The sequence below is a fragment of the Benincasa hispida genome, chromosome 8 (genome assembly GCF_009727055.1).
Source record: "Benincasa hispida cultivar B227 chromosome 8, ASM972705v1, whole genome shotgun sequence".
Taxonomy (NCBI): domain Eukaryota; kingdom Viridiplantae; phylum Streptophyta; class Magnoliopsida; order Cucurbitales; family Cucurbitaceae; genus Benincasa; species Benincasa hispida.
The window spans coordinates 27800266-27822485 of NC_052356.1; the positions used below are offsets into that span (position 1 = coordinate 27800266).

The 22220-nt window shown below is 31.9% G+C and overlaps 2 protein-coding genes across 4 annotated transcripts; both read right to left on the reverse strand.

Moving 5' to 3' along the window:
• Positions 1-8519: 8519 nt before the first annotated feature.
• LOC120083296 (chaperonin 60 subunit alpha 2, chloroplastic) lies at positions 8520-17432 on the reverse strand. Of its 3 annotated transcripts, none has more exons than XM_039038981.1 (9): positions 17275-17432; positions 17027-17201; positions 16358-16479; positions 16051-16258; positions 15821-15966; positions 15373-15679; positions 13961-14211; positions 9538-9738; positions 8520-9218 (listed from the first exon to the last, which is right to left on the reverse strand). In XM_039038981.1, the coding sequence occupies exons 1-9, from the start codon at positions 17338-17340 to the stop codon at positions 8931-8933; spliced, it is 1764 nt and encodes a 587-aa protein (XP_038894909.1). In that variant the 5' UTR covers positions 17341-17432; the 3' UTR covers positions 8520-8930. The 3 variants fall into 3 exon arrangements, with proteins under 3 accessions (XP_038894909.1, XP_038894910.1, XP_038894911.1); XM_039038982.1 differs by having other exon boundaries at positions 17281-17428; XM_039038983.1 differs by lacking the exon at positions 17275-17432 and having other exon boundaries at positions 16348-16479; positions 17027-17053.
• Positions 17433-18473: 1041 nt separating this feature from the next.
• LOC120082657 (glycine cleavage system H protein 2, mitochondrial) lies at positions 18474-21793 on the reverse strand. The gene is made up of 3 exons (XM_039037917.1): positions 21426-21793; positions 19957-20216; positions 18474-18878 (listed from the first exon to the last, which is right to left on the reverse strand). Exons 1-3 carry the CDS (start codon positions 21502-21504, stop codon positions 18750-18752), a joined length of 468 nt encoding a protein of 155 aa, XP_038893845.1. The 5' UTR covers positions 21505-21793; the 3' UTR covers positions 18474-18749.
• Positions 21794-22220: the final 427 nt, after the last annotated feature.

The following is a 22220-nucleotide window of genomic DNA, read 5'->3' on the forward strand; positions in this document are numbered from 1 at the left end:
ACTCTATCGAGGCTAATTTAGCGTGTAGTGTATTTTTATTTGTTTGGAATAAATTCTAGTTGGATTTGAACATTTTATTATAAAGTTTGAGATCTTATTCCTGCTTAATTTTGAAGCGAAACTTGAAAAATTGCATGTTTAGAAATATATATTATGTTGAGGGTTGTCCGAAGCATGGTCCAAAGTCCACTGGCGGGCTTAAAATTATAGGGTATCAAGAGGTGGGATAAGGGAGCGCGCGTCCCAAAAGGAAAATGTCCATATCTTGAGGTTTGGGTTGACCAATCGAATAGGTAAATATATTTTAATCGAAAAATAACAAAATCAGACCCAGACTAGCATCCTGCAACCTCGAGCGCCAGAAACGTCCCTAACATTGTCGTTGTTGCACATAATCAGAAGCATGTGTCAAAGAAAGGGCTTATAATTAATCTCGTTCGACCACCTTGAATGAAAGAGTAAGTAATCTCCAAATAAGAGATCTAACCTTATTTCTCTTGTATTTAGTTGAACAAAACACTCCTTGTATTAACGTAAATAAGCATCAAAGTGAAGTAAATTTGGTATCACATCGTGTGAGGATCTCATAAACTCCTACACAGGTCAGCTTAGAGTATCTCGAAACCAAACCATGGAGAAGTGAGTTGAAGATTAGACCCACGATGAAGTCCTATGCAGACGAAATTAGAGTGCCAACACATTTTTTTGACTTATTTTATTGACTTACTTTTTAACTAAATTTTATATGAGCTATTAATTGGTCCATGAATATTTGTCTATTTTAATTTGAAAAATAATTAATTTCACTAATTATTTAAATTTAAGTTTAAATTTGACAAACTTCATAAAGTTTGTATGGGCCAATATGAGTATATAGATCATATGTATAAATTTCTTTTATCAATCTCGAGGTTTGAGGAACAATCTCCCCACCTTATATATTATAAAAAAAAAAAAAAAAGTTTTAATTTAGATCATGTGGTGAATAATGAATTCAAAGATAGATTTGTTTATGTAACCTTAATTCTCAAATTATACTAGTATCAATTATATTTTAGGTTAAATTACGAGTTCACTTCCTCATCTTTAAGTTTTCATCTAATAAATCCTTAAAAAAAATTTATTGTGTCTAATAATTGATATTTGTCTAATGGGATTCTAAACTTCAAAAGTGTGTCTTAACCTTTTGTTTCTCTCTAAAATATTTAAAAAATTTAAACAACTAATTTATTAGACAAAAAATTAAAGTTTATGCCTAACACGAGTCTCTTCCAATTTTGTGTATAATAGAGTCGTGAATTTTAGAAAATGTTAAATAACTTAATGATCTATAAACTTGTTATTTCAATTACGTACTAGACACTTCTAAAATTTAGCTATCTATTAGACATAATAAATTCAAAAATTTAATAGATACGTTTTAAAATTTAAGGATAAAATAGGCATAAATATAAAAATTGTTACGAATTTGCATATGAATTTGATCGAAGTATTTTTTAAAAAATGAGTTTAATTCGACGATGATTGACATACATTTCCTCCATAGAAATTGGAGTTATATTATATCTCTTTGTTTATTTTATTTATTTATTTTTATTTTCTCTCTCTTTGAGTTTTTTTTCTCTATTTTACCTTTTTTTTTTCTTTTTCTTTTTTTTTTTTTTAAAAAAAGATTTACGTGTCCAAGAGTTAGTGGAACACACGAACCTGAATGACCTGCTCCATAGTTTAGTTTCATTTATTCTTCTTATTTTTATTTTTTAAAAAATAGATATAAATTTTGTAGTTGACTTTGTTCTTTAAAATATTTCAATGGACATTTGAATCTTCAACTATTAAATTTCATCTCATTAAACTAAATCTCCATTTATTAAAATTGATCTCATTAAATTATATTTGAATTGAGCTCAAAAAAAAAAAAAAAAAAAAAAAGACAAGGTAAATCTAGTTGCAGAGTTTAACCATAACAATATAGAATTTGTTTGAAATATTTTAGGTTAAAATATTATTTCGATTTCGGTATTTTGAAATTTGTTCAATTTTAGTCATTGTATTTTTAAATATCCAATTTTAATCTTTATATTTTTAATAAAATTTAATTTAATTCCTCAAAGTTAATTTTTATCGAAATTAGCTAAATAATAATAATAATAATTTTCTTACAAAGAAATATAATATATGGATATGTTATCAATATTTAGAGTAAACATGCTAATAAATAATAAACTATTTTTAGAAACAATCCATAGGGAATACGCCATAGGAACTAAGTTTAACATTTATTGGAAGTATAAGGACTAACATTTAACCAACCTCAAAATATAACCAATATTTTATAAGAAAAATATTGGATGAATGTAAACATGTAATTTTAGTATTTATTGATACAATATTTGCAAAAGTGTAATTGTGTATCAAGTTATTTAATATATTCTTAAACTTTCAATTGAATAACAAATAAAGTTTATGAATTTTCACTTTATGTCTAATAAATCATTGACCTATTCAATATTTTAAAAAATCCACATACATGGAGCCTATTTGGGATGACCTAGAAAAATGTTTTTAAAAAATTCAATACACTTTTGATATAAACTCCTAGAAATAAAAATACGTGTGTTGGGCAACTCTCTCTATATATATAAGTTTGGTTTGTATGTACTAAAGGTATTTTTATTAATGTCAAATTACTATACAAGACTATAAAACATTAAGAACTAATATTTGGAATACTGGTTGTTGGAGTTGGTCGCAATAATTGGCTGTCAGTTGTGGTGCCCAGATTGGACAGCGACAACGGCGACTGAATTGACAGTAGGTTGCTGGCGGCACTCGCCACCCTTCGATGGCGATAACCGACTGGTCATCAGAAAATGGTTGACGTTGGTGGTCGCTGAAGTAGGTCGTCAATGGTGGTGGCCAATGGAGGGTAGTGGTAGCCACGACAACATAGTGAAAAGTGAGTAATTAAGGAGAGATTAATCATTAAATACCAAAAAATCATTTTTTAAAAGTTGGTTTCAAGTGTTTATCCTACACCAACTTATTTTATAAACTCATTTTTTTCAAAACTCGTTTTGATTGGTTGCCATACACTTGAATTTTTTTTGGAAATGACATTTTTCAAAAATTAAACACTTAAAAATTAAAGGTATTTCAAACACACTCGTACTAAATACAAAATTGAAATTTTAGAGTCCCATTTAAAAATAAATGTTAATTTTGTATCTAATAGGTCAAATAATTTTTAATGAATTTGAATGAGTTAGGAATATGTTGACATACAAAATTTAAAGTTAAGATTCTATTTGACATTTTTAAAGTTCCTGTGTTTATTAAACACAAATTAAAAAGTTTATAAACTAAATTTGTACTTTATCAAAAAAAAAAAAAATCACACAATACCACTTTTTTTTGGCTCATTTTATTATATTAGCTATATATATATATACACCAAACAACATTCTCTCTGCCAGTTTGAACATAACTCAATTAATTTATCCTTTTAGACATATACTTTCAAATAAAACTCGAGTATCAAATTATGTTTGTACTAAAAAAAATTATGTTGTTGTATTCAACATTCTTTATACCAAAACAAGTTTGTTGATGTATTCAACGTTCTCTCTGCTGTCACAGTGAGTTTAGTTCGATCTCCCATTTCCTTGTTATTATATTAAAAGAAATTTGGTTTATTTTTGGTTACTTCAATTTTAATGAAATTGTAAGTTGGAACTTTGGAAGTGGAAGACATACTTAGCTTGGACATTAAGCTACCATGATTGTTATCTCTCACACTTTAATGGTGATAATAATCTGAAAAAGATTTCAAACACATCAGCCACCATTGATCATGATAATGATTTAGTGTGACAATATATATATATATATATGATTTGATAATGGTTAGCATATGTCATTAATGATAAACCAATAGCTTTATGGAAAGTATTTGATTAATGGAGTGTGGATAATAACAAACCAATAGCTGTTATGAAATGTATTTGATTAAGGAGCGTTTGGATGGTAGATATTGTTTCATGGATATAAATAGTAAATATATGAGATTTGAGTGTCTAGATTTTAAATGTCTGAGATAATTATTATTATTTGGATGTGCAGGATAATTAATGTCTAAAAATTAAATATTTGTATTCAATTCAATAGTTTGTATATAAACTAAAAGTAAGTATATTACTTAATTAAATAGAAGGGATGAATTAAATTTAAAATTAATTAATTTATTATTTAATTAATAAAATAAAAAATAAATAAAAACTTTTTAATTAAATATAATTAGATTAATTACTAAAAATAATAAATAAATAAATTAGAATATTGATAATTAACAATAATAATTTATATTAAATAATTAAGATAGCGTAAAATATTAATGACAAATATATTAGTTGAGATTTATTAAGTCTAAATAATATATTTATATTTAGTAATTAATTAAAATGAATAGTATTGAATACTTTATATCAATTTATTAATTAATTAAGCTATATTTTTACTATTCATATTCTAGATATAAAAATCCCACACTTTTGCACGGTATTATAAAACCTATGTCATATGGGTTTTAAAGTTTCATGGATAATAATATCTAAGTTTTAAAAAGTGTAATTCTATAAAACAAACAAAGATATTAAATGTCTCTCTGAAATCCCATGGAAAAACCTGTTAAACAAACGTAACCTTAATAGATAATAGATATTGTTCGTGATACATATTAATATGTTTTTTTGTTAGGTTATAAGTTTGAATCATCGTCTATCACATTATTTAATATTATTTAACAATTATGTAATATTGTGAAAAGAAACGTATATTTTATAATTTTTACAACTAAATTTAGAATGATGGTGATAAAATATAGATATTATTTTTTTTAGATAAACCATACAAAATACTCCTAAACTTTGTATTATGGGTTAAAAATAATCTTAAACTTTCAAAAGTTTCAAAAATACATTTAAACTTCTAAAATGAGTTTAAAAAACAAAAACCTTACCTTTGTCTTGGATTGAATCCGTTAGTGTTTTTGTGTAAAAAATACTCATAAACTTTCAAAAGTCTTAAAGATACCCTTAAGCTTAAAAAAAGTTAAAAAATACCCATACCATTATATGAACAAAAATCTTTAATATCGCCTTACTTCTTTATTTTCCATCTTTTTTTCTCCCATCTCTTTTTCAATACCTCTTACTCCCCATTTTGTTAACATTTATTTATTAAAAAATAATTAGATAAATAAAATTGCACACTTATATTCATATATGGACTATAATAAAAAGAAAGAGAATAAAGGAAGCACCAGAGGATTTTAGAATTTAAATGTTTTAACAAAATTGTGCGTTAGTAGTCGAGTGTCTGTTAATAATCAAATACATTTTTTTTTGTTTGACTATTTATCGTTGTGGTATATCTTAACGGGAGATTTTGATTTTGGAATTTTGTGGAATTTTATGATTTAATTTAAAATTTTGGTTACTGAAAAATTTTTGTAAGCTAAGAATTGGAAAATTAAGAGAAAAATAAAAGTATCTATATGAAAAAAATGAGGACATCTGTATAACTTGTTTTAAACTTGAATTTTTCGAACTTAAGAAAACTTCAAATAAATTGATCACCATATTAATGGTATGAACACTTTTATTTTTATTTTTTAATTTTAAAGTTATTTTGCAACAAGATATTAACATTTTTTGTTCATATACTAATGGTGAGTGTATTTTTGATTTTTTTTTTTTTTTTAAGTTAAGAGTATTTTTTAAACTTCTTAGGAGTGTTTTTGAAACAAAAGTTTAATAATTTCCATCCAAAACTAACAACGAGGACATTTTGAACTATTTTTGAAAGTTTAAGGGAACTTTTGAAAATTTTGAGGTTTTGTGTGTTTTTTTTTTTTTTTTGTTTAATATAAATAATTTAGCCTTATGTTTTTGGTTTACCAAAGTTTCTTTTAATTTGAAGAATTATTTTTCCAGAAATTAATTCTAATACGTTTAAAATCGGAAAATTATAATATTCCTCTAGAATTGTTCTCTCAAAAAATTTCAAACAAAGTTAGTAAATCCTAATCAAGAATTAAAATCTTGAAACAAAATCTCAATAGATTATTTCTTTTTAGTATGATAATTACGAAGATAAGAAATCGAACTTCAATGTCAATTACCGTTGAATAAATTCACTATGACAAATCTTAACAAATTATCGTTTCACATAAAAATTAACCCTTTGTATTACGCTTCATATAGTACGAAAACAGAAAGTTTTAACCAATTTATTATCTACTAAATGTGTTTCTTATTAGCAAAGCTATAAGACTATTCCTTTTCACCAATCTTGGTCTCTAGACCAAGCAAATAATGTAGATTGGCATATGAGTGAGCTATATGTCTAGGCATTAATTGAAACAATTGTAGGTTGGTAACTTGCTATGGAATATTGGGAAATAAAACAAAAGTTAAAACATCTAATCTAGAATTGAAGTTTATGAATGGTTAGAAAAACACTTTTAAAAAACTTAAATTCTATTTGTAATAATTGAGATCAAATTAGGGTAAAAGTTCTAAATTACTTTTTGACTGTTGAGGTTTTGGCAATATATTAATTTCATCTCTGAATTTCAAAATCATACAATCAATTTCTTCCGTTTTAAAAAAAAAAACAGTTCAATTTAACATTTTTCATTAAATAGCTAGGTACGTAAAGCAGATGATGATAATTATAAAAACAAACTTAGAATTTGATTGTATGATTTGAAACTTGGTCGCAGTCTATCACAGTTAGACAGTGATATCTTGCTATTAATTATAAATATTTTGGTTCATTTTTCTATATTTGAAAATAACCCTAATTTCTTTTATATTCGCGAGTGTTGAAATCAGTTATACAACAATTGGTTGCAGAAGTAACTTGTAGGATATTAACTCTTACCATAACATTAACTTATTTCCTTCTACCTTTTTTGTTATTTGCCTAGCTTTTATGATCATTAGGCTAACTTAGGAGAGTTAAAAATATATAATATTTTATTATTTTTTTAAAAATAAAAACCCTATTTTCAAACACATTTTGTAAACCTAGATTGATTCTCTTACAATTGATGATTGATCTACCATAAATGTGTCTTTATTTCCCAAAATTGACATATAAACTTCCCTACTTTTTATCTAAAAATAGGCCGATCAAAGCAACTTGTATTATACTTTACTTAAAGCAGCTGCAGCTATTGACTATTGTATCTTAATGCAGGTTGGTACTAAGACTTCAGTCTCTATCTTCTAATGGATCTATTCTACTATTGCATTTGTAAATCTTACCATTTGCTTCAGCTATGAACTCAAAAAAAAAAAAAAAAAAGAAGTTTTATTTCATTTTGTTAATCCATATAGTTTCAAATTTTAAATTATACAAACTTAGTCCTTATACTTTTAATAAATTTTAAGTTTAATTATTCAAAGTTGATATTTTTAGAAATTGGTTTAATAATAATAAGTTTCATAAAATAAGACGAACAGTTACAAATGTAACAATCAGACCAAAAGTATTAGCATATATGACATAATGTAAACAAGATTACAAATATGTTAAAATTTAGATAGTCTATCAATAATAAACCATATCACTCGTAAGAGTCTATCAATGATAGATCATATCGCTAGTAAGAGTATCAGTGATTGACGTCTATTGCTGATAAACTTTGCTATATTTACAATTTTTTAAGAATGTTGTTATACACTTAGTCATTATTCCTAAAAATACTACCAATTACAATTACTCTAGAATTAAAAGATTTCATGTGAATATATTTCCATCATTTATAAAGGCGTGCTATTGGAGACATTTTATTTTATTTTTTTTTTAAAAAGATCAACAATTAAACTAATAGAAGTTTAATGAGCAATGACTAACATTAGACACTTAAAAATATATTGAAATTTAAAGTACATGGACCAAATTATATTTTAACCAAAAAAAAAAAAAAGGATTACTATATGAAGATAAAAATAAGAAAAAAAAAACTAACAAAATTAATTAGATCTAATATCTTTTTTTTGGTAGACGTATTTTTATAATATCTAATTTTGTCCATACAATTCAAACTTTTGTTCGATTTAATTCATACACTTTGAAAACAATGATACTATCTTTTTTTAAAAAAGAAAACTATTTTGATCCTTATTTACAAAAATCTAATACAAATCACTGCATATCAGAAACCTTAAAATTTTATTCATACCTTAAAAAAATGTGTAGCATTAAGCTAAAGTCTATGATAGACAAAAAAAAGAAAAAATGAAATAAAAATAAAAGTGACGTAACCAAAACAAACATTTTAAAATGCATTTACTAAAATAGACCAAAATCAAAAGTATAAGAATAAAAAATGAGCAAACCGACCCCAAAATAGTTTTAGTTTTTATTGGTTTCAATCAGACATGTTTTGTTTTAGTCAACTTGGTCATTAGTTTTGCTACTTTAGGTTGGGACAGTCCATTCTATGTCAGTTTTGGGCCAATCCAACCTGAATCATTTCTATGGATATGAAGATAGTCATTACAAAATGCTCATATTTACAACAGAAAAACCTGATATTGCAAAACTGTGGTAATAAGAAAACAGAGAAACTTTTCTGCCTCAAGTATTTTTCTTGCAATAATGATTTTTTCCAGAGGAGTTAACCTAATTCCTATAAATTAAATTCCTTCATCATATTGGCAATTGGCAAGACATCCTTTATCAGGTGAAAATGGGAGCTGTCCTTAATGCTTCATAAAAACCTGAAAGCTTCTTCATTCTTTACCTCATTCAACTCAAGCTCAGAAGCTTAGTAGATAAACCATGGCGAGTTCAGCCAATCTCTCTTTTATCGTTTCATGTCAACTCTTGGGATTATCTATTTTTCTTTTCTTTTGCATTCATGGAGATATCCCAGGAACAAGAGGAATGGGTGGTTTTGGCTTATTTGTTTTCTCTACCATAATGGCTTGAGTCGTTAAAACGATCCCGGTAATTGAGGCTGCAATCTGAAGCGCACATCTTGAAACAAGGCAAGGATCTACTACACCAGCATTAAAAAGATCTTCGTATTTGTCTGCCATTGCATTATACCCATGTCGCCAATCACATGCTCGAGTTTTCTCCACAACAACTACTCCATCATCCCCTGCATTACTTGCAATGAGTTTTGTAGGTGCAAGAAGTGCCTGCAATTTATTGCAAAATCTATTGAAAATTTTGAAAGGCACACAAAATTCTGATAAAAGGAGAACTTCTCTAAGCAATCGATATACGATATATATGGTATGCCTTGCTAATCCAAGAAAAACTGAAATATTGTGCCTGAACTTAAATTCACCATTCATCTTCTTCATAACACATAGATCATCTACCAAAAAACTGGTTCCCAAATCAAACATTCCATTTCACCATATCAAAGAGGTATTAAAGTAATAGCAGTTCGACTTCCAATAAAGAATGAAGAGAGGCGGAAACCATGACAGAGAAAAGGGGCATACACAATACCTTGCCCACAATATCAGCACCAATCTGCTCATCTTGATCTTCCATTGATTGTTTTATGGTAGGAAGCAATTCAGACAGATGAACATAGGTAGCACCTCCACCAGGAACAATTCCTTCAGTCATGGCAGCAAATACAGCATTCTTTGCATCCTCAATTCTGAGTTTTCTGTCTTCAAGTTCCACCTCAGTATGTGCTCCGACCTAACTTTGACCACATTACCACATCCAATAAAAAAGAAGTAGAAGAAAATAATTTTATTCCTTGGATGTTTTGCTGTTCATAAAGAAAATAAGATGAGCTGTGTCCTATTAGAAACAAAAAGAACAATAACATTAGTTTAGACAACTCAAAGCCCAAATCTGAAAAGATTAAACAGCAAAGAAGTCCTTTAAATGATTAGTCATTGATGCTCATCGTGATGTCAGAACGATGAGGAGTTCTTGACTACAATTTTCTTTTCATAAATGTCCTTCAGTCAGATAACAATTTCAGAGCTTTCTGGTAATTACTTTTTACTGTTATAGTTCTTGGGTGTATTAAAAGATTATCCTCAATCTTTTTATACACAATAGACTTCACTGATGGTCCCAAGTTGAGGCCTTGGTTAAGATGAACTTTCACTATATCTAGATGAGGTCTTTCCATTCTATAGCAATCTGAATTCCCACGCTATCTATTATCAGCGATTCAACAGAAATTTTGGAAGTTTTGGATGGACTATGCTTCCAAGGCTGTACAGCATTCTATATAGAAAGAGCTGTACTACCTTGGCCAAATACAGAACATGGATAACAGAAACAGGAGTTACTGGTTAAGATTAAGGTCTTTGATGATGTGGAGTTGGAGGGTCTCTTGGATGAGTCCATGAATGCGGAAAGGGATTCCCTTACGGTCCTTTTTGCAGAAGTGGTCAGAAAGGAAACTTGCCGTTAAAGGCAAAAAGTGAAGTCGGCTTGGGCCAAGGAAGGGGACTGCAACTCCTTGCTTTTCCACCGGGTGACGAGTGGCCGGAAGAGCAGAAATAGAATTGGCCACTAGGTCACCGATTATGGGGAGGTGATAAAGGAGGAGAAGAAGATTGAAGAGGAAGTTATTAATTTTTCCTCCAATATGTATGGTCCGGAGGTACCACCTAAACCCTTTGTCCAAGGGATTGATTGGAACCCCATTTCTGAGGAGGATAAGGACAGATTGTCTGAGCCTTTTACAGTTGAGGAGATTAAAACGACTGTTTTTGGAAGCGATAGTTCAAGATCTCCTGGGCCGGATGGGTTTACTATAGCCTTTAACCGAGAGAATTGGTCTCTTGTGAAGGAGGATCTCTTGACAAAGTTTTCCAGGAATTTTACGAAAGGGGGATCTTAAATAACTCTATGTTGAAAACCTATGTTTGCTTGATCCCGAAGGAGTCAGTGACTAGTAGGACTTTAGACCGATTAGCCTCATCACAAGTGTGTATAAAATTTTGGCAAAAGTGTTGGCGAATCGGATTAAGAGGGTGCTTCCGTTGATTATTTCCGAAGTGCAAGGGACCTTCGTGGCAGGGAGGAAAATTTTGGACCAAGCCCTTATAGCTAACAAGGCGATAGAGGACTATAGAGCTAGAAACAAGGAATGGGTGTTGTTTAAGATTGATTTTGAAAAGGCATATGACCATGTGGATTGGAATTTCTTGGACAATGTTTTAGAAAGGAAATGTTTTGGTTATAGATGGCAAATGTGGATGCGGGGTTGCCTGAGGAATGTGAGCTACTCCTTTCTCATGGGAGCCCTAGAGGTAAAGTGACAACATCGAGAGGTCTAAGGCAGGGAGATCCTCTTTCTCCTTTCCTTTTTCTCCTGGTTGTGGATGTGCTAAGTAGAATGGTGCATAAGTGTGTTGACGCTAAGTTAATCGAGCCCTTTGAGGTGGGTAGGGACAAGGTGTCCCTTTCCCATCTTCAGTTTACTGACGATACCCTCTTCTTTTGCTCTGGAAATGTAAATTTTTTCTTGATGCTCAATCACATTCTTTCTTTCTTTGAGGAGATGTCGGGTTTGAAGATAAATAGGGGAAAGTGTTGCGTTTTGGGCATCAATAGTGAGGGGGATAAGATTAACAGATGGGCGCAATGGATTGGCAGTGAGGTTGAAAGCCTTCCCTCTTCTTATCTGGGCCTTCCTCTTGGGACTAATTTGAATTGTGTTTCCTTTTGGGACCCTGTGATGGATAAAGTCCATAGTAGGTTGGCTTCTTGGAAAAAAAAGTTTCTTTTCCAAAGTGGGTCGTCTTACTCTGATTAAATCAGTCTTGAGTGACATGCTAGTTTATTTCTTCTCTCTCTTTAAAGCTCTGGGTGAGGTGTTCAACGTTTGGAGAGAATGATGTGAGACTTTCTTTAGGAAGGGATTGATGAAGGAAAAGGAAAAGGATCGCAACTTATCAGTTGGAAGGTCATCATAAAACAAGTTTTCTTGAGGGGTTTAGAAATTGGGAACCTTAGGACGCATAACAAAGCCCCTTTAGCCAAATGGCTATGGCGTTTTTCCTCTGAGCCCAATTCTCTATAACATAGGCTTATTGCTAGTAAACATGGTCCCCATTCTTTCGAGTGGCTGGCTAAAGAGATTAAAGGAACTTACCGGAATCTTTGGAAAGATATTTCAAAAGAGCTCCTTGCTTTTATTCTTTGGGTTTGATAGGCGAAGGGAGAGAGGTATTTTTTGGGAAGACCTTTGGGTGGGGAAAGACCTCTTTGTGGGGTTATTTCCTCGACTGTATCATTTATCTTCTCTTAAAAATCATTTTGTGTTCGACTTTTTTGTGTGGACCGAGAGATCTTGTTCGTTTTCATTTAGGTTCCGTCATGCTCTTTCCGATAGGGAAACGATGAATGTGATTGCCCTCCTTTCTATTCTTGAGAGTCACCCCTTTCGCCTTGGGAGGAGAGATGTGAGAGTTCGGATCCTAATCCTTTGGAAAGGTTCTCGTGCAAGTCTTTCTTCCAGTGTTTGTTGATCTTTCTCCTGAGGGTAAGTCTATCTTTTCGTTGTTGTGGAGGATTAAGATTCCTAGAAATGTGAGATTCTTCACTTGGCAGGTTCTCTATGGCCGTATCAGTACACTGGATAGGCTTGCTAGGAAGTTGTGTTTGTTGGTCCGGCCTTTTTGTTGTATCCGGTGCAAGAAGGCAGAGGAAGACCAGGACCATATTTTTTGGCATTGTGATTTTGCAAGCTTCATTTGGGACTCTTTTTCCAAACGTTTAATTTGATGTGTGCTCGTCAAATAGATGTTGAAGATATGATCGAGGAGTTCCTCTTCAATTCACTGTTCAGGGAGAGAGGTCATTTCCTTTGGCTTGTGAGCGTTTGTGCTATTGTTTGGGATTTACAGGATGAGAGGAATATTAAGGTGTTTAGGGGGGTTGAGAGGGAAGCTAGAGATATTTGGTCTCTTGTTCGTTTTCATGTTTCGTATTGGACTTCGATTTCGAAGGTTTTTTGTAATTATTCTATGGACACGATTCTGTATAGTTGGAGTCCCTTCTTGTACTGGGACTCTCCCTTTTTTGTGGGTTTGGTTTTTTGTACGCCCGTGTATTCTTTCATTTTTTTCTAAATGAAAGTTGTTATTCTTATATATTTTTTTTTTTTAAAAAAAAAAGAGAAAAAAAAAGAAGGAAAAAACAGATTCCATAAATTGGAAGAATTCATCAGAGAAATTGGGGGTAATTCCAGTTGGCTTTGAATGAGAACGGTAGAGTTTGGTTTCCCGATTCTTCATGTTCCTTTAATGTCCCGGACTTCCGGTCCCCTTTACATGCTCACGATGGAACAAGAAGCATTTAACTTTCAGCTCTCTGAGCCTATTGGAAGGCAAGCTATTCTAAGATGTGCAAGGCTTTCTTCTCGATCATGTTTCACAAGGGTCTCAAACACTTCACAGAACCTCTCTCATTGGGACTGTCAAATTTCCCATGCTAAGGCAAAAATCCTCTTGTGTAATGCAACGAGGCTCTCCTCTGGGAAGTGAACTGGGAAAAAGAGTGTAAGGGCCTTCCAAGGAGAAGGCCACAAGGAGGATCTTTAAGAAACTGTTGCCTTTGTGGTCTCATCATGGAGCAATTCTTTCTGCATTAACCACCTATATTCAATTGAAAAGGATTTTTGTAAACCTTGGCCTTTGTGGGGTCTCTCCCTTTGATACATAAGATACTTCAACTTCCATTTAACTACTGTACTAAAAAGCAATATGTTTTCAGTTAATACCACAAGGAAGAATTAAACCCTTCGCCATGGTTCCCATAGCTAATAAGAATCAGAATTAAATTTCAGTTAATCAGGACCAGCGTATGACATTTTTGGAAAATCATGTAGTCAAATAAATTATGAGAATTCTCACAAAAGCTGCAACCCCAAGTAATCCTTTAAAGCACAAACCTTGATGACAGCAACTCCACCAGAAAGCTTAGCAATCCTCTCCGACAGCTTTTTTGAGAGGTAGGAATTATCTGTTTCAACAAGATCCTTCTTAATCTGTGAAATTCTTGCTTGAATTTCAGCTTTAGTCGAGGGATCTGCAACTATTGTTGTTGAATTAGATGTTATAACTACTTTCCTAGCAATTCCAAGCTGATCCGAAGTAGCACCCTCAAGTCCTAGTCCCAAATCTCCAGAGAGAAAATCAGCACCTGCAAATTTTAAAATAAAGTCAACCATCTATATTGTAACATAGTCAGATACTGAAATATAACGTCACAAAGCAGTTGATCACCTAAGCCAATCAGATCCTTTAGACTTTAAACCACGTATAAAATAAAAAGCTTTCCACCATCTAAGTCACTGGAATTCTCACAATATATAAGAAGGCTTCTTATGTTCTTTCAGATCCAAAAAAAAGATTCAGAGAGGGATTTGTCCGAGATTGAAACTCACATCAATAGTACGTAAACCTTCAAACTGAAAAACGGTGAAGCCCAATTTTTCTCTTGAAGCAATGCAAACACTCTTTGAAATCCAAATTTTTTTTGTAAAGCAAGTGTTAAATCATCAGAACCCACAAGCTTAAGTTGATGGGTTACAATATATTTAATTATTATCAATATTTCAATGTCCTTTCTCACTTGTGGGCTTGGAATCCATAGAAGGTCCAACAAATAGAAATCAATATTAATTGGAGAAAAACATAACATTGTAGGGGTTTGTTCCCAAGACCTCCTACTCTCATATCACGTAAATCACCACCAAAAACCCAAAATTTTAAGTTGATGGAACAAAAGGCTTACCAAGCTTATCGATGGCAAAAGAAGATTAGAAACGATAGCATCAAAACACCTATATTGAGGTTTCAATTTACACTCTGAAAAATAAACCTGAGAGATTTAAATAGAGTTTTTATCATCTCAATTAAATAAGGTAAAGCTTTGAAGCTGTGTGAAAAGTTGGACACATTCCAAAAGTACTCTTGGATCTTTTCCAGCAACGAAATGAAAACTGACACAAAGGTATGCTACACAACCCCACGGCAAAAAGCAGTACAAGTGATGAACTGAAAGCCTAAGAATATATTCCGGCTATTTTAAGTGCTACTAAAAAAAACTGAACTGCAAATCAAAAGCTGTCATCTAGGTAAAAAATGATACATTCACAGTACCATCACAATGTTCAATATAATTATATAAAATTTGATGTATAATGTCACCGAACCAGAAAACCTCCTCTATTCCAAAACTCTGGTGCAAATGTACAAATGCAAGACAAGTTTTGAGTAGATTTTATTGCTTAGATGTCCCATCGATATAACAAACATTTAAGTGAGCATATATAACTGTCCGTAGAAGTATTTAGTTCACCTGTCATTAGTGCAATATCTTGCAATAGAGCTTTCTTTCTTTCACCAAGCCCAGGACATTTTACAACGGCCACATTAATTAAACCCTGTACCTTGTTCAGCACTAGGGTTTCTAGAACTTGTCTTGAGATGTCCTCTGCGATTATCAGCAGAGGAAGACTAAGTTGTACGGTCTTTTCCAACAAAGGGACAATTTCTTTGACAGTAGAAATTCTTTGATCGGTTACTAGGACTTTTGCATTGTCAAACTCCACAATAGACTTATCTTGGTTTGTAATAAACTGAGGCGACATATAACCTTTATCAATCTGTAGAAAGAGATACAACGGAGCTATAAGGCAAAATGAAGAGACAATGAGATAGATTTTGAATATTGCAGATGCACATCAAACAGGCACTTCCTAAGTGGTTGTCAAATAACTAATCATCTTTGCAGCTAAATCATTTACCTTCATTCCTTCCTCTATTATTACAGAAGTTTCAGAGGATTTGGATGACTCAATTGAGATCACACCATCAGGACCAATCTTTTCTATTGCTTCAGCAATTAAGTTCCCCACATATTCATCATTTCCAGAAGATATCATTGCAACAGCTGCGCAAAGGACAAGGCTAGTTCAGCACCATTTACTTCCCAAATGAAACTTCACCAGTGTTCAACCAGATGAGAAGAAAGAACCTTTAATATCATCTTTTCCTTGTACAGGAGTACTTTTCTTCTTTAAGACCTTGATTAACTCCTTTACAGTCTTATCCATTCCTTTCTTTAAGGAAACTGGATCAGCCCCAAAGGAAACTGCCAATAATCCAGATTTGATCATTTCACGTGCCAAAATTATTGCGGTGGTGGTTCCATCGCCAGCCAAGTCGTTCATTTTACTAGCAACCTGAAAGCCAAGAACTCAAAGATAATATATTATCAGATGTTAAAGCCCATCAAGCAAGGTTCAAAACAAGTAAGATTTTAATTAACCACCATGAATAACCTCTTGGATCAGAACCACTCCTGCATTCTCAATTGCATCAGAAAGCTCAATAGCTTTCGCAATTGTAACCCCGTCATTAATCACTTTAAGCATTCCCTGTTCAGAGAGAATAACATTGCGGCCTGCATATTTTGGTGAAAAATAACTAAAATATCTAAGACGGATAAGATATTATGCATCATTGTTGAACCATTCACAGGGTAGATTGAATAATAAATAACTAATTACCAAACGGTTCCAGATTTAAGTGGTCAAAACCACATTAAAAATTATTCACACAAATCAAATGAAATTAAACGCGATGAGAGAATCTGAAATGGCCAATCTTTCCCATCTTTTCCTCTATACACTTCAGAATTTGCAACTCCAGAAAATTGTGTTTCCTTTCCACAGGCTCAAACATTTCATTCTAAATTTCTTCAAAATAGAAATGATTGATTAATTAAAATATAATGCAAACTCATTTTCTTACTGAAATAACATCATGACCTCACCACTGTAAGTCCAGCACACAATTTTAACCAATAAATTGAACACAGTAAGAATTAGACATCGGCTTCCTATACACACACACACACACACACGATAAAAACAGAATTCTGCAAGAAATAGCGTATCCAAGCTCAAGAAATGGTGTAGAATTAAAGGAATAAAGGAAGTCCTACAAACCTTTAGGTCCTAAAGTGACAGAAACAGCATCAGCTAACTTATCAATACCAGCTAGCAAGGCCCCTCTGCATTCTTTACCAAAAGATATCCTCTTAGGACCGGCCCTGACGACAAAATTTCTCATCTTCCATGAATTTCTCGCGTACCCAGATAGCCTTTGACTCCCACCAAGCTTCTGCAGAGCACCCAGAAAGTCAAAGTGACAGAATAGAGAAGATGTGCGGTAACAGAGAAAGAAAAAGAGCTACCGTTACAGGGAAGAGAAGAGTTCGGGCAAAGGGCGGCGGTGAGGAGAGACGGGAATAAACTTCCATGAGGTTGTTGGCGTCGTAGAGAAGAGAGGAAGAGATGATGGTGGTTCATCCCAAGTTTTCAACAGAGGTTTAGTGGGGGTTTTATCTATTTATATGTATGTTCATGATTTGAGATAGTTTTTATGAGTCTTTTTTTTAACTCCGTTCTTGCTAACGCTTATGTCTTTTGACCTATGTTTTATATCCTTATACTTACGTCCCAACGTACTATTAATATTTTTATTGGCATCATTACGATAGAAATGATATGTCTAATTCGACAGTTACAAATCTCTTACACGATCACTTCGTTTAATGCGACATTTTATTTTTTCAAATTTTTTTCATTCAACCTTGTCTTGCGTCAAAAATGGATATGCCAGCTCGATTCTGACCCGATTTTTAAAAACTCATCGCAATGTATGAATAAATATATACTCATGAACCCATCTGAAGTAGAATAAACATGTACCTCTACTTCATGTCATCCCTATCGCTAGACTAGACATATTATCCCTACCATAATACTATGACGTAAGCATAAGGTCATAAACACATGAGTTTCTAAGAGACAAGTTAGAAAACATAAACACTCCAAAAACGGGTCATCCGTGAAAAATACGGACTATATAATACTATATATATATTATATATATATATTTATATATATTTTAATTGTAAATTTAGGTTGTTTCCTCATATTTCCTCTTGCTCTAAAATTTCAATGCTTTATAGATTTTTTTTATTTTCCATTACATCTCTTATTCATTGCACCACAATATCAAGGTTTTTTTATTATTTTTTTGGAAAAAAGAAAAACTATAGTTTTAGGACATTATTATATAGAAAATTTTCAAGATAGAAAAAGTCAAAATAACAAAAGAATCATTGATAAAATCCTTATATATATATTTTTTTTTTCTATTTTTGAAAATTTTCTTATAATTACAAATTACACTAAGGCAAATATTTCTATTACACGACCCTCAAAATTAGAGAGAATTAGAGTATTTGACTTGACTCGTTCTAATAATACGTTATTTTATTATAAAATTTTATACAGATAATTGTTTTAAATGACACCATTAAATTAATTCATTTTACTATATTTGAAACAACCTAAACAACCTAACCGTGATATTAGGACATTTGAATGGAGATGAAAAAAAATTGTACCATTATAATTTTCAAAATTTTCCATTATTACACCACTAGTTGCAGATTGCCAGACTCAAAGAGATTAAATTATTTATCTGGGTGGGAAAATTTCCACCAATTTCGTGAGTCTTACAAAGGAAAGAAAATCCAGAAAACAGAAGAAAAAGAAAAGGAAGAAATGTGCACTCTCTGGCCAACCCAGAGAAAGAAACTGATCTGAAGCAGAGTTCTCTCTCCCAGCTGCTGAATTCATCAAACATCTCTATGAACTCTCAGTGCTTTGAATCTTCTTCTTCACAGAACTTGGAGTACTGCTCAGAGTCCATCAAGTTTTTCAGTTCACCACTGTCACTAACCTCCACCTTAATTATCCATCCATTTTCATATGGACTTGAGTTCACCTACATTTAACACAAATGGATCAAAAACAACCATAACCCTGCTTGGCAGAAAGAAAACTAAGTGATGGTTCTTTTTAGCTTTCATTTGATGACAAAAAAATCACTCATATACAAAGAAAACAAAGAAAACTAAAAAAAAGTGCTATTTAGTTAGATTTAAACAAATGAACTTCTCTAAGGTTTCATTAAGATGCAGGAAAGGACAAAGAACAAGGAACAAAGGATAATTACAGAAGTGATCCAGAATATTGCTGTGTAAGTATGTATTTTACAATCATCAAGTTACAAAATGACTCAAAAGTTTTCAATAGTCTCAGAGGGGGAGGATAGTAAAAGAAACGGTAATTGTTAAGAAAACATCCAAAGGTATTGGCAGGTTGTCTCCGGAATATAGTCAAAGAAGGTTGTATAATCCACTTACACATTTACATTAACCAGATCTTTCTAAGCTTTTTCTGAAAAGGAAACGAGTGCATCTCTTTATATCACCCAACACAGACATGCTAATGAAGCACAAACACTTGTTTGGCTAGCGTGTCCGTGTCCAACACGTGTCGGACACTTAAACACTCCAAAGCTTGTTGGACATGTATCAAACACTTGTTAGTGCAGCAAATGTGTTAGACATGCATAGAGCACTTGTTAAGAAGACTAAAAAGACACATATTTGACAATAATAATAAATTTTGAGTGTGAATTACATTGAACTGTTTTTTTAAACATATAAATGCATCAATCCATTTACTTTAGATTTTCTCCTGATATAAAAATGATATATATGTTTAAATATATATATTTTTTTTAATAAATGTGTCATTGTCGTGTCCATGTCCTAGATTCTTAAAAATGACGTGTTGCTATATCTGTGTCATGTCCTGTCCATGTCTCGTATTTATATCCATTCTTCTAAGAAGACATGACAGGTAATGGTAATAAAACTAAGACTCAAGTCAATTGTTAAATAGAATCCATCTTAAGGCATCTAGAAGTGGAAAGAAGAAAGAAAATAAGCTTAAATCTTTCCAGAGCAATAATCAGGTGATTATTAAGAGCAAGAATATTAGATCAAGGAACCCACCAGACCAGGGGAACTGCTGAGCTCTTCATTGACCTCAATAATTTTCCCTGATACAGGAGAGTTAATATCACTGGTAGCTTTAACGCTCTCTACTGCACCGAAGCTGCCATCCTGTTTAACAGAGGTTCCAACTTCTGGTAATTCAACATAGACAACATCACCTAAATGATCTTGGGCATGATCAGTTATGCCAACAGTTGCTTTGTCCCCTTCTACTTTCACCCATTCATGAGAGGTAGCATATTTCAAGTCCTTCACAACTGCACAATTGGAGGTACAAGTTATTTCTCTACACTTATGTAGTTTTAAACATAAAATTGAAGGTTAGATATCCCATAGTTTCTTTTTGATAAATATTAATGCATTTTGAATAGAAATATTGGACTTCCTTTCGCAATCATGTGACTGTATGAAACATTTTATTCTCGAGTTTCTTTGTCTGTAAGAGTTAACATGCTTGCCTTTCTGCCAAAAATAAGCATAGCTCATTTGTACTATCCGACTTCTAGTTCGATTTTCCCACCCCACAAGTTGTCCAAAAGAAAAACATGCTTGCCTTTCCATAAGACAATGCTATATAGTTTGTATTTGTACATATGTAAAAGTGCTTCTTTTGCTTCCCATATGGATTTATACTTCTACATCCCATCCCTTTGATTATATTGTTTAGTAGATGCAAAAATCAAGAATATGAAGTGCACACTTCTGAAAATGAAAATTATTATTACATTTTGGATATAGAAGTCAAACCGAAAGTTATTGAAAATTAATACTGTTGGGAATGTGGTATGTGCATGGAGGGAAGAAGTAAGCAGCTAGAAAGTTCACTAAGGCACAGATGTTAGTTCGAATGGCAAGAATGAATTAAGAACACATAAAGAAATACAATGGAGAGAAAAAAGGCAAGTAGAATAGAATATAATATCTAATATTTGAGATTCATCACATCATAATTCAAATGGAAGGTGAAAAGATATGCATAATCAACAAATGCCCATGAATAGATGACATCTGTGAACCAAAAAACCGACTCAAATTTCAAAAAATCATAAAGAAGAATGGCAAATATTCATTAGATAATCAATGGGGGAGACACCTGACAGAAAACATACTAAAAGAAAACTTTTTTTTTTCTTGTTTTTTTTTTTTTTTTAAAAAACCATCCATTCATCTGCCAAAGATCTACCCACAAATATTCATTATATAATCATCTCAATCATTCACAAGACAATGAGACGTGACAGCCATACCAAAAAACAAAAAACGATACTAATCCTGCAATTCTTGAAAAGGGTCTGCCATTGATCAAACAAACGGCAAAAATAAACAAAACCCATCATGAGAAACTGAGATCTTTCAATGTCAAAAGCAGATCGATCAGTTTCACTTGTTTTCGCTAACATCAAATTAATATAAAACGAGAAAGAATGAGGAAAATCAATACATAAAAAAACGTGGGTTCGGCTCACCAGAAGCAAACCCTCTATAGGGAATAGAGATCCTGAGATAAGAAGCAGCTCTCGAAGCCCAAACCAATCTGGACGCCATTGATGAAACTTAGAGCACTCTGTAAAAAAAACCCTTTTCTGAACAAAAGCTTATTTTGCCGCTAATGCTTTTGGCTTGCCGTCGCAACTAAGAGAACAGTTTCATGAAATGCTTTTATTAGCTATATGGGATCACAGCGCAGTAGGGTTGGTGGGGATGCTTGTATACAAAATGTATATATATCTATATTTCATTTTTTGGGTTTTATACTTCGAATTTTACGTATTTTGGGCCAATTTCATTTCATTTTTTGGATGTGGGATGGGATCATAAGCATTAATCTGAAAATAATCCAACAAGGAAGAGAAATGAAGAAAAATAGAGGTTGGAAAAGCAATCCCACATCGAAGATTGTGACTGCAAGATGCAAGGTGGTGGGTCAATGTGACAACAACAAACCCACTTCACGTACAAAGTGATTGTTGGTGATCGGTGGCTTTGTTTGGTAGCAAATAATAAAAATTGTGGCTTTCTTTTCGATTTTTTCAAAATATATTTTAAATAATTGGGTTAAAATACAATATTAAATCGTGAAGTTTGATCCATTCTAATCTTAATACAAATTTTAAATAGACTATGATAGATATATATCAGTATCAATAAGTATTGTTAGATATCTATTGCGATCTATTACTAATAATAAATAGTAAATTTTTGTTATATTTATAAATAAATTGATTCATTTTCATTTATTTGAAAATAGTCATGTTAACGAT

Excerpts from the sequence above, each read along its gene's own strand:
- LOC120082657 (XM_039037917.1), bottom strand. The coding sequence starts at position 21,504 with ATGGCGTCCAGATTGGTTTGGGCTTCGAGAGCTGCTTCTTATCTCAGG. Across the intron at positions 20,217-21,425 it reads CTATAGAGGGTTTGCTTCTG|TTGTGAAGGACTTGAAATAT; the intron begins GTGAGCCGAACC and ends CCAATTGTGCAG. Across the intron at positions 18,879-19,956 it reads TCAGCAGTTCCCCTGGTCTG|GTGAACTCAAGTCCATATGA; the intron begins GTGGGTTCCTTG and ends TGTTAAATGTAG.
- LOC120083296 (XM_039038981.1), bottom strand. The coding sequence starts at position 17,340 with ATGGAAGTTTATTCCCGTCTCTCCTCACCGCCGCCCTTTGCCCGAACT. Across the intron at positions 16,480-17,026 it reads TGTCACTTTAGGACCTAAAG|GCCGCAATGTTATTCTCTCT; the intron begins GTTTGTAGGACT and ends CAAAATATGCAG. Across the intron at positions 9,219-9,537 it reads GTGCTGATATTGTGGGCAAG|GCACTTCTTGCACCTACAAA; the intron begins GTATTGTGTATG and ends AATAAATTGCAG.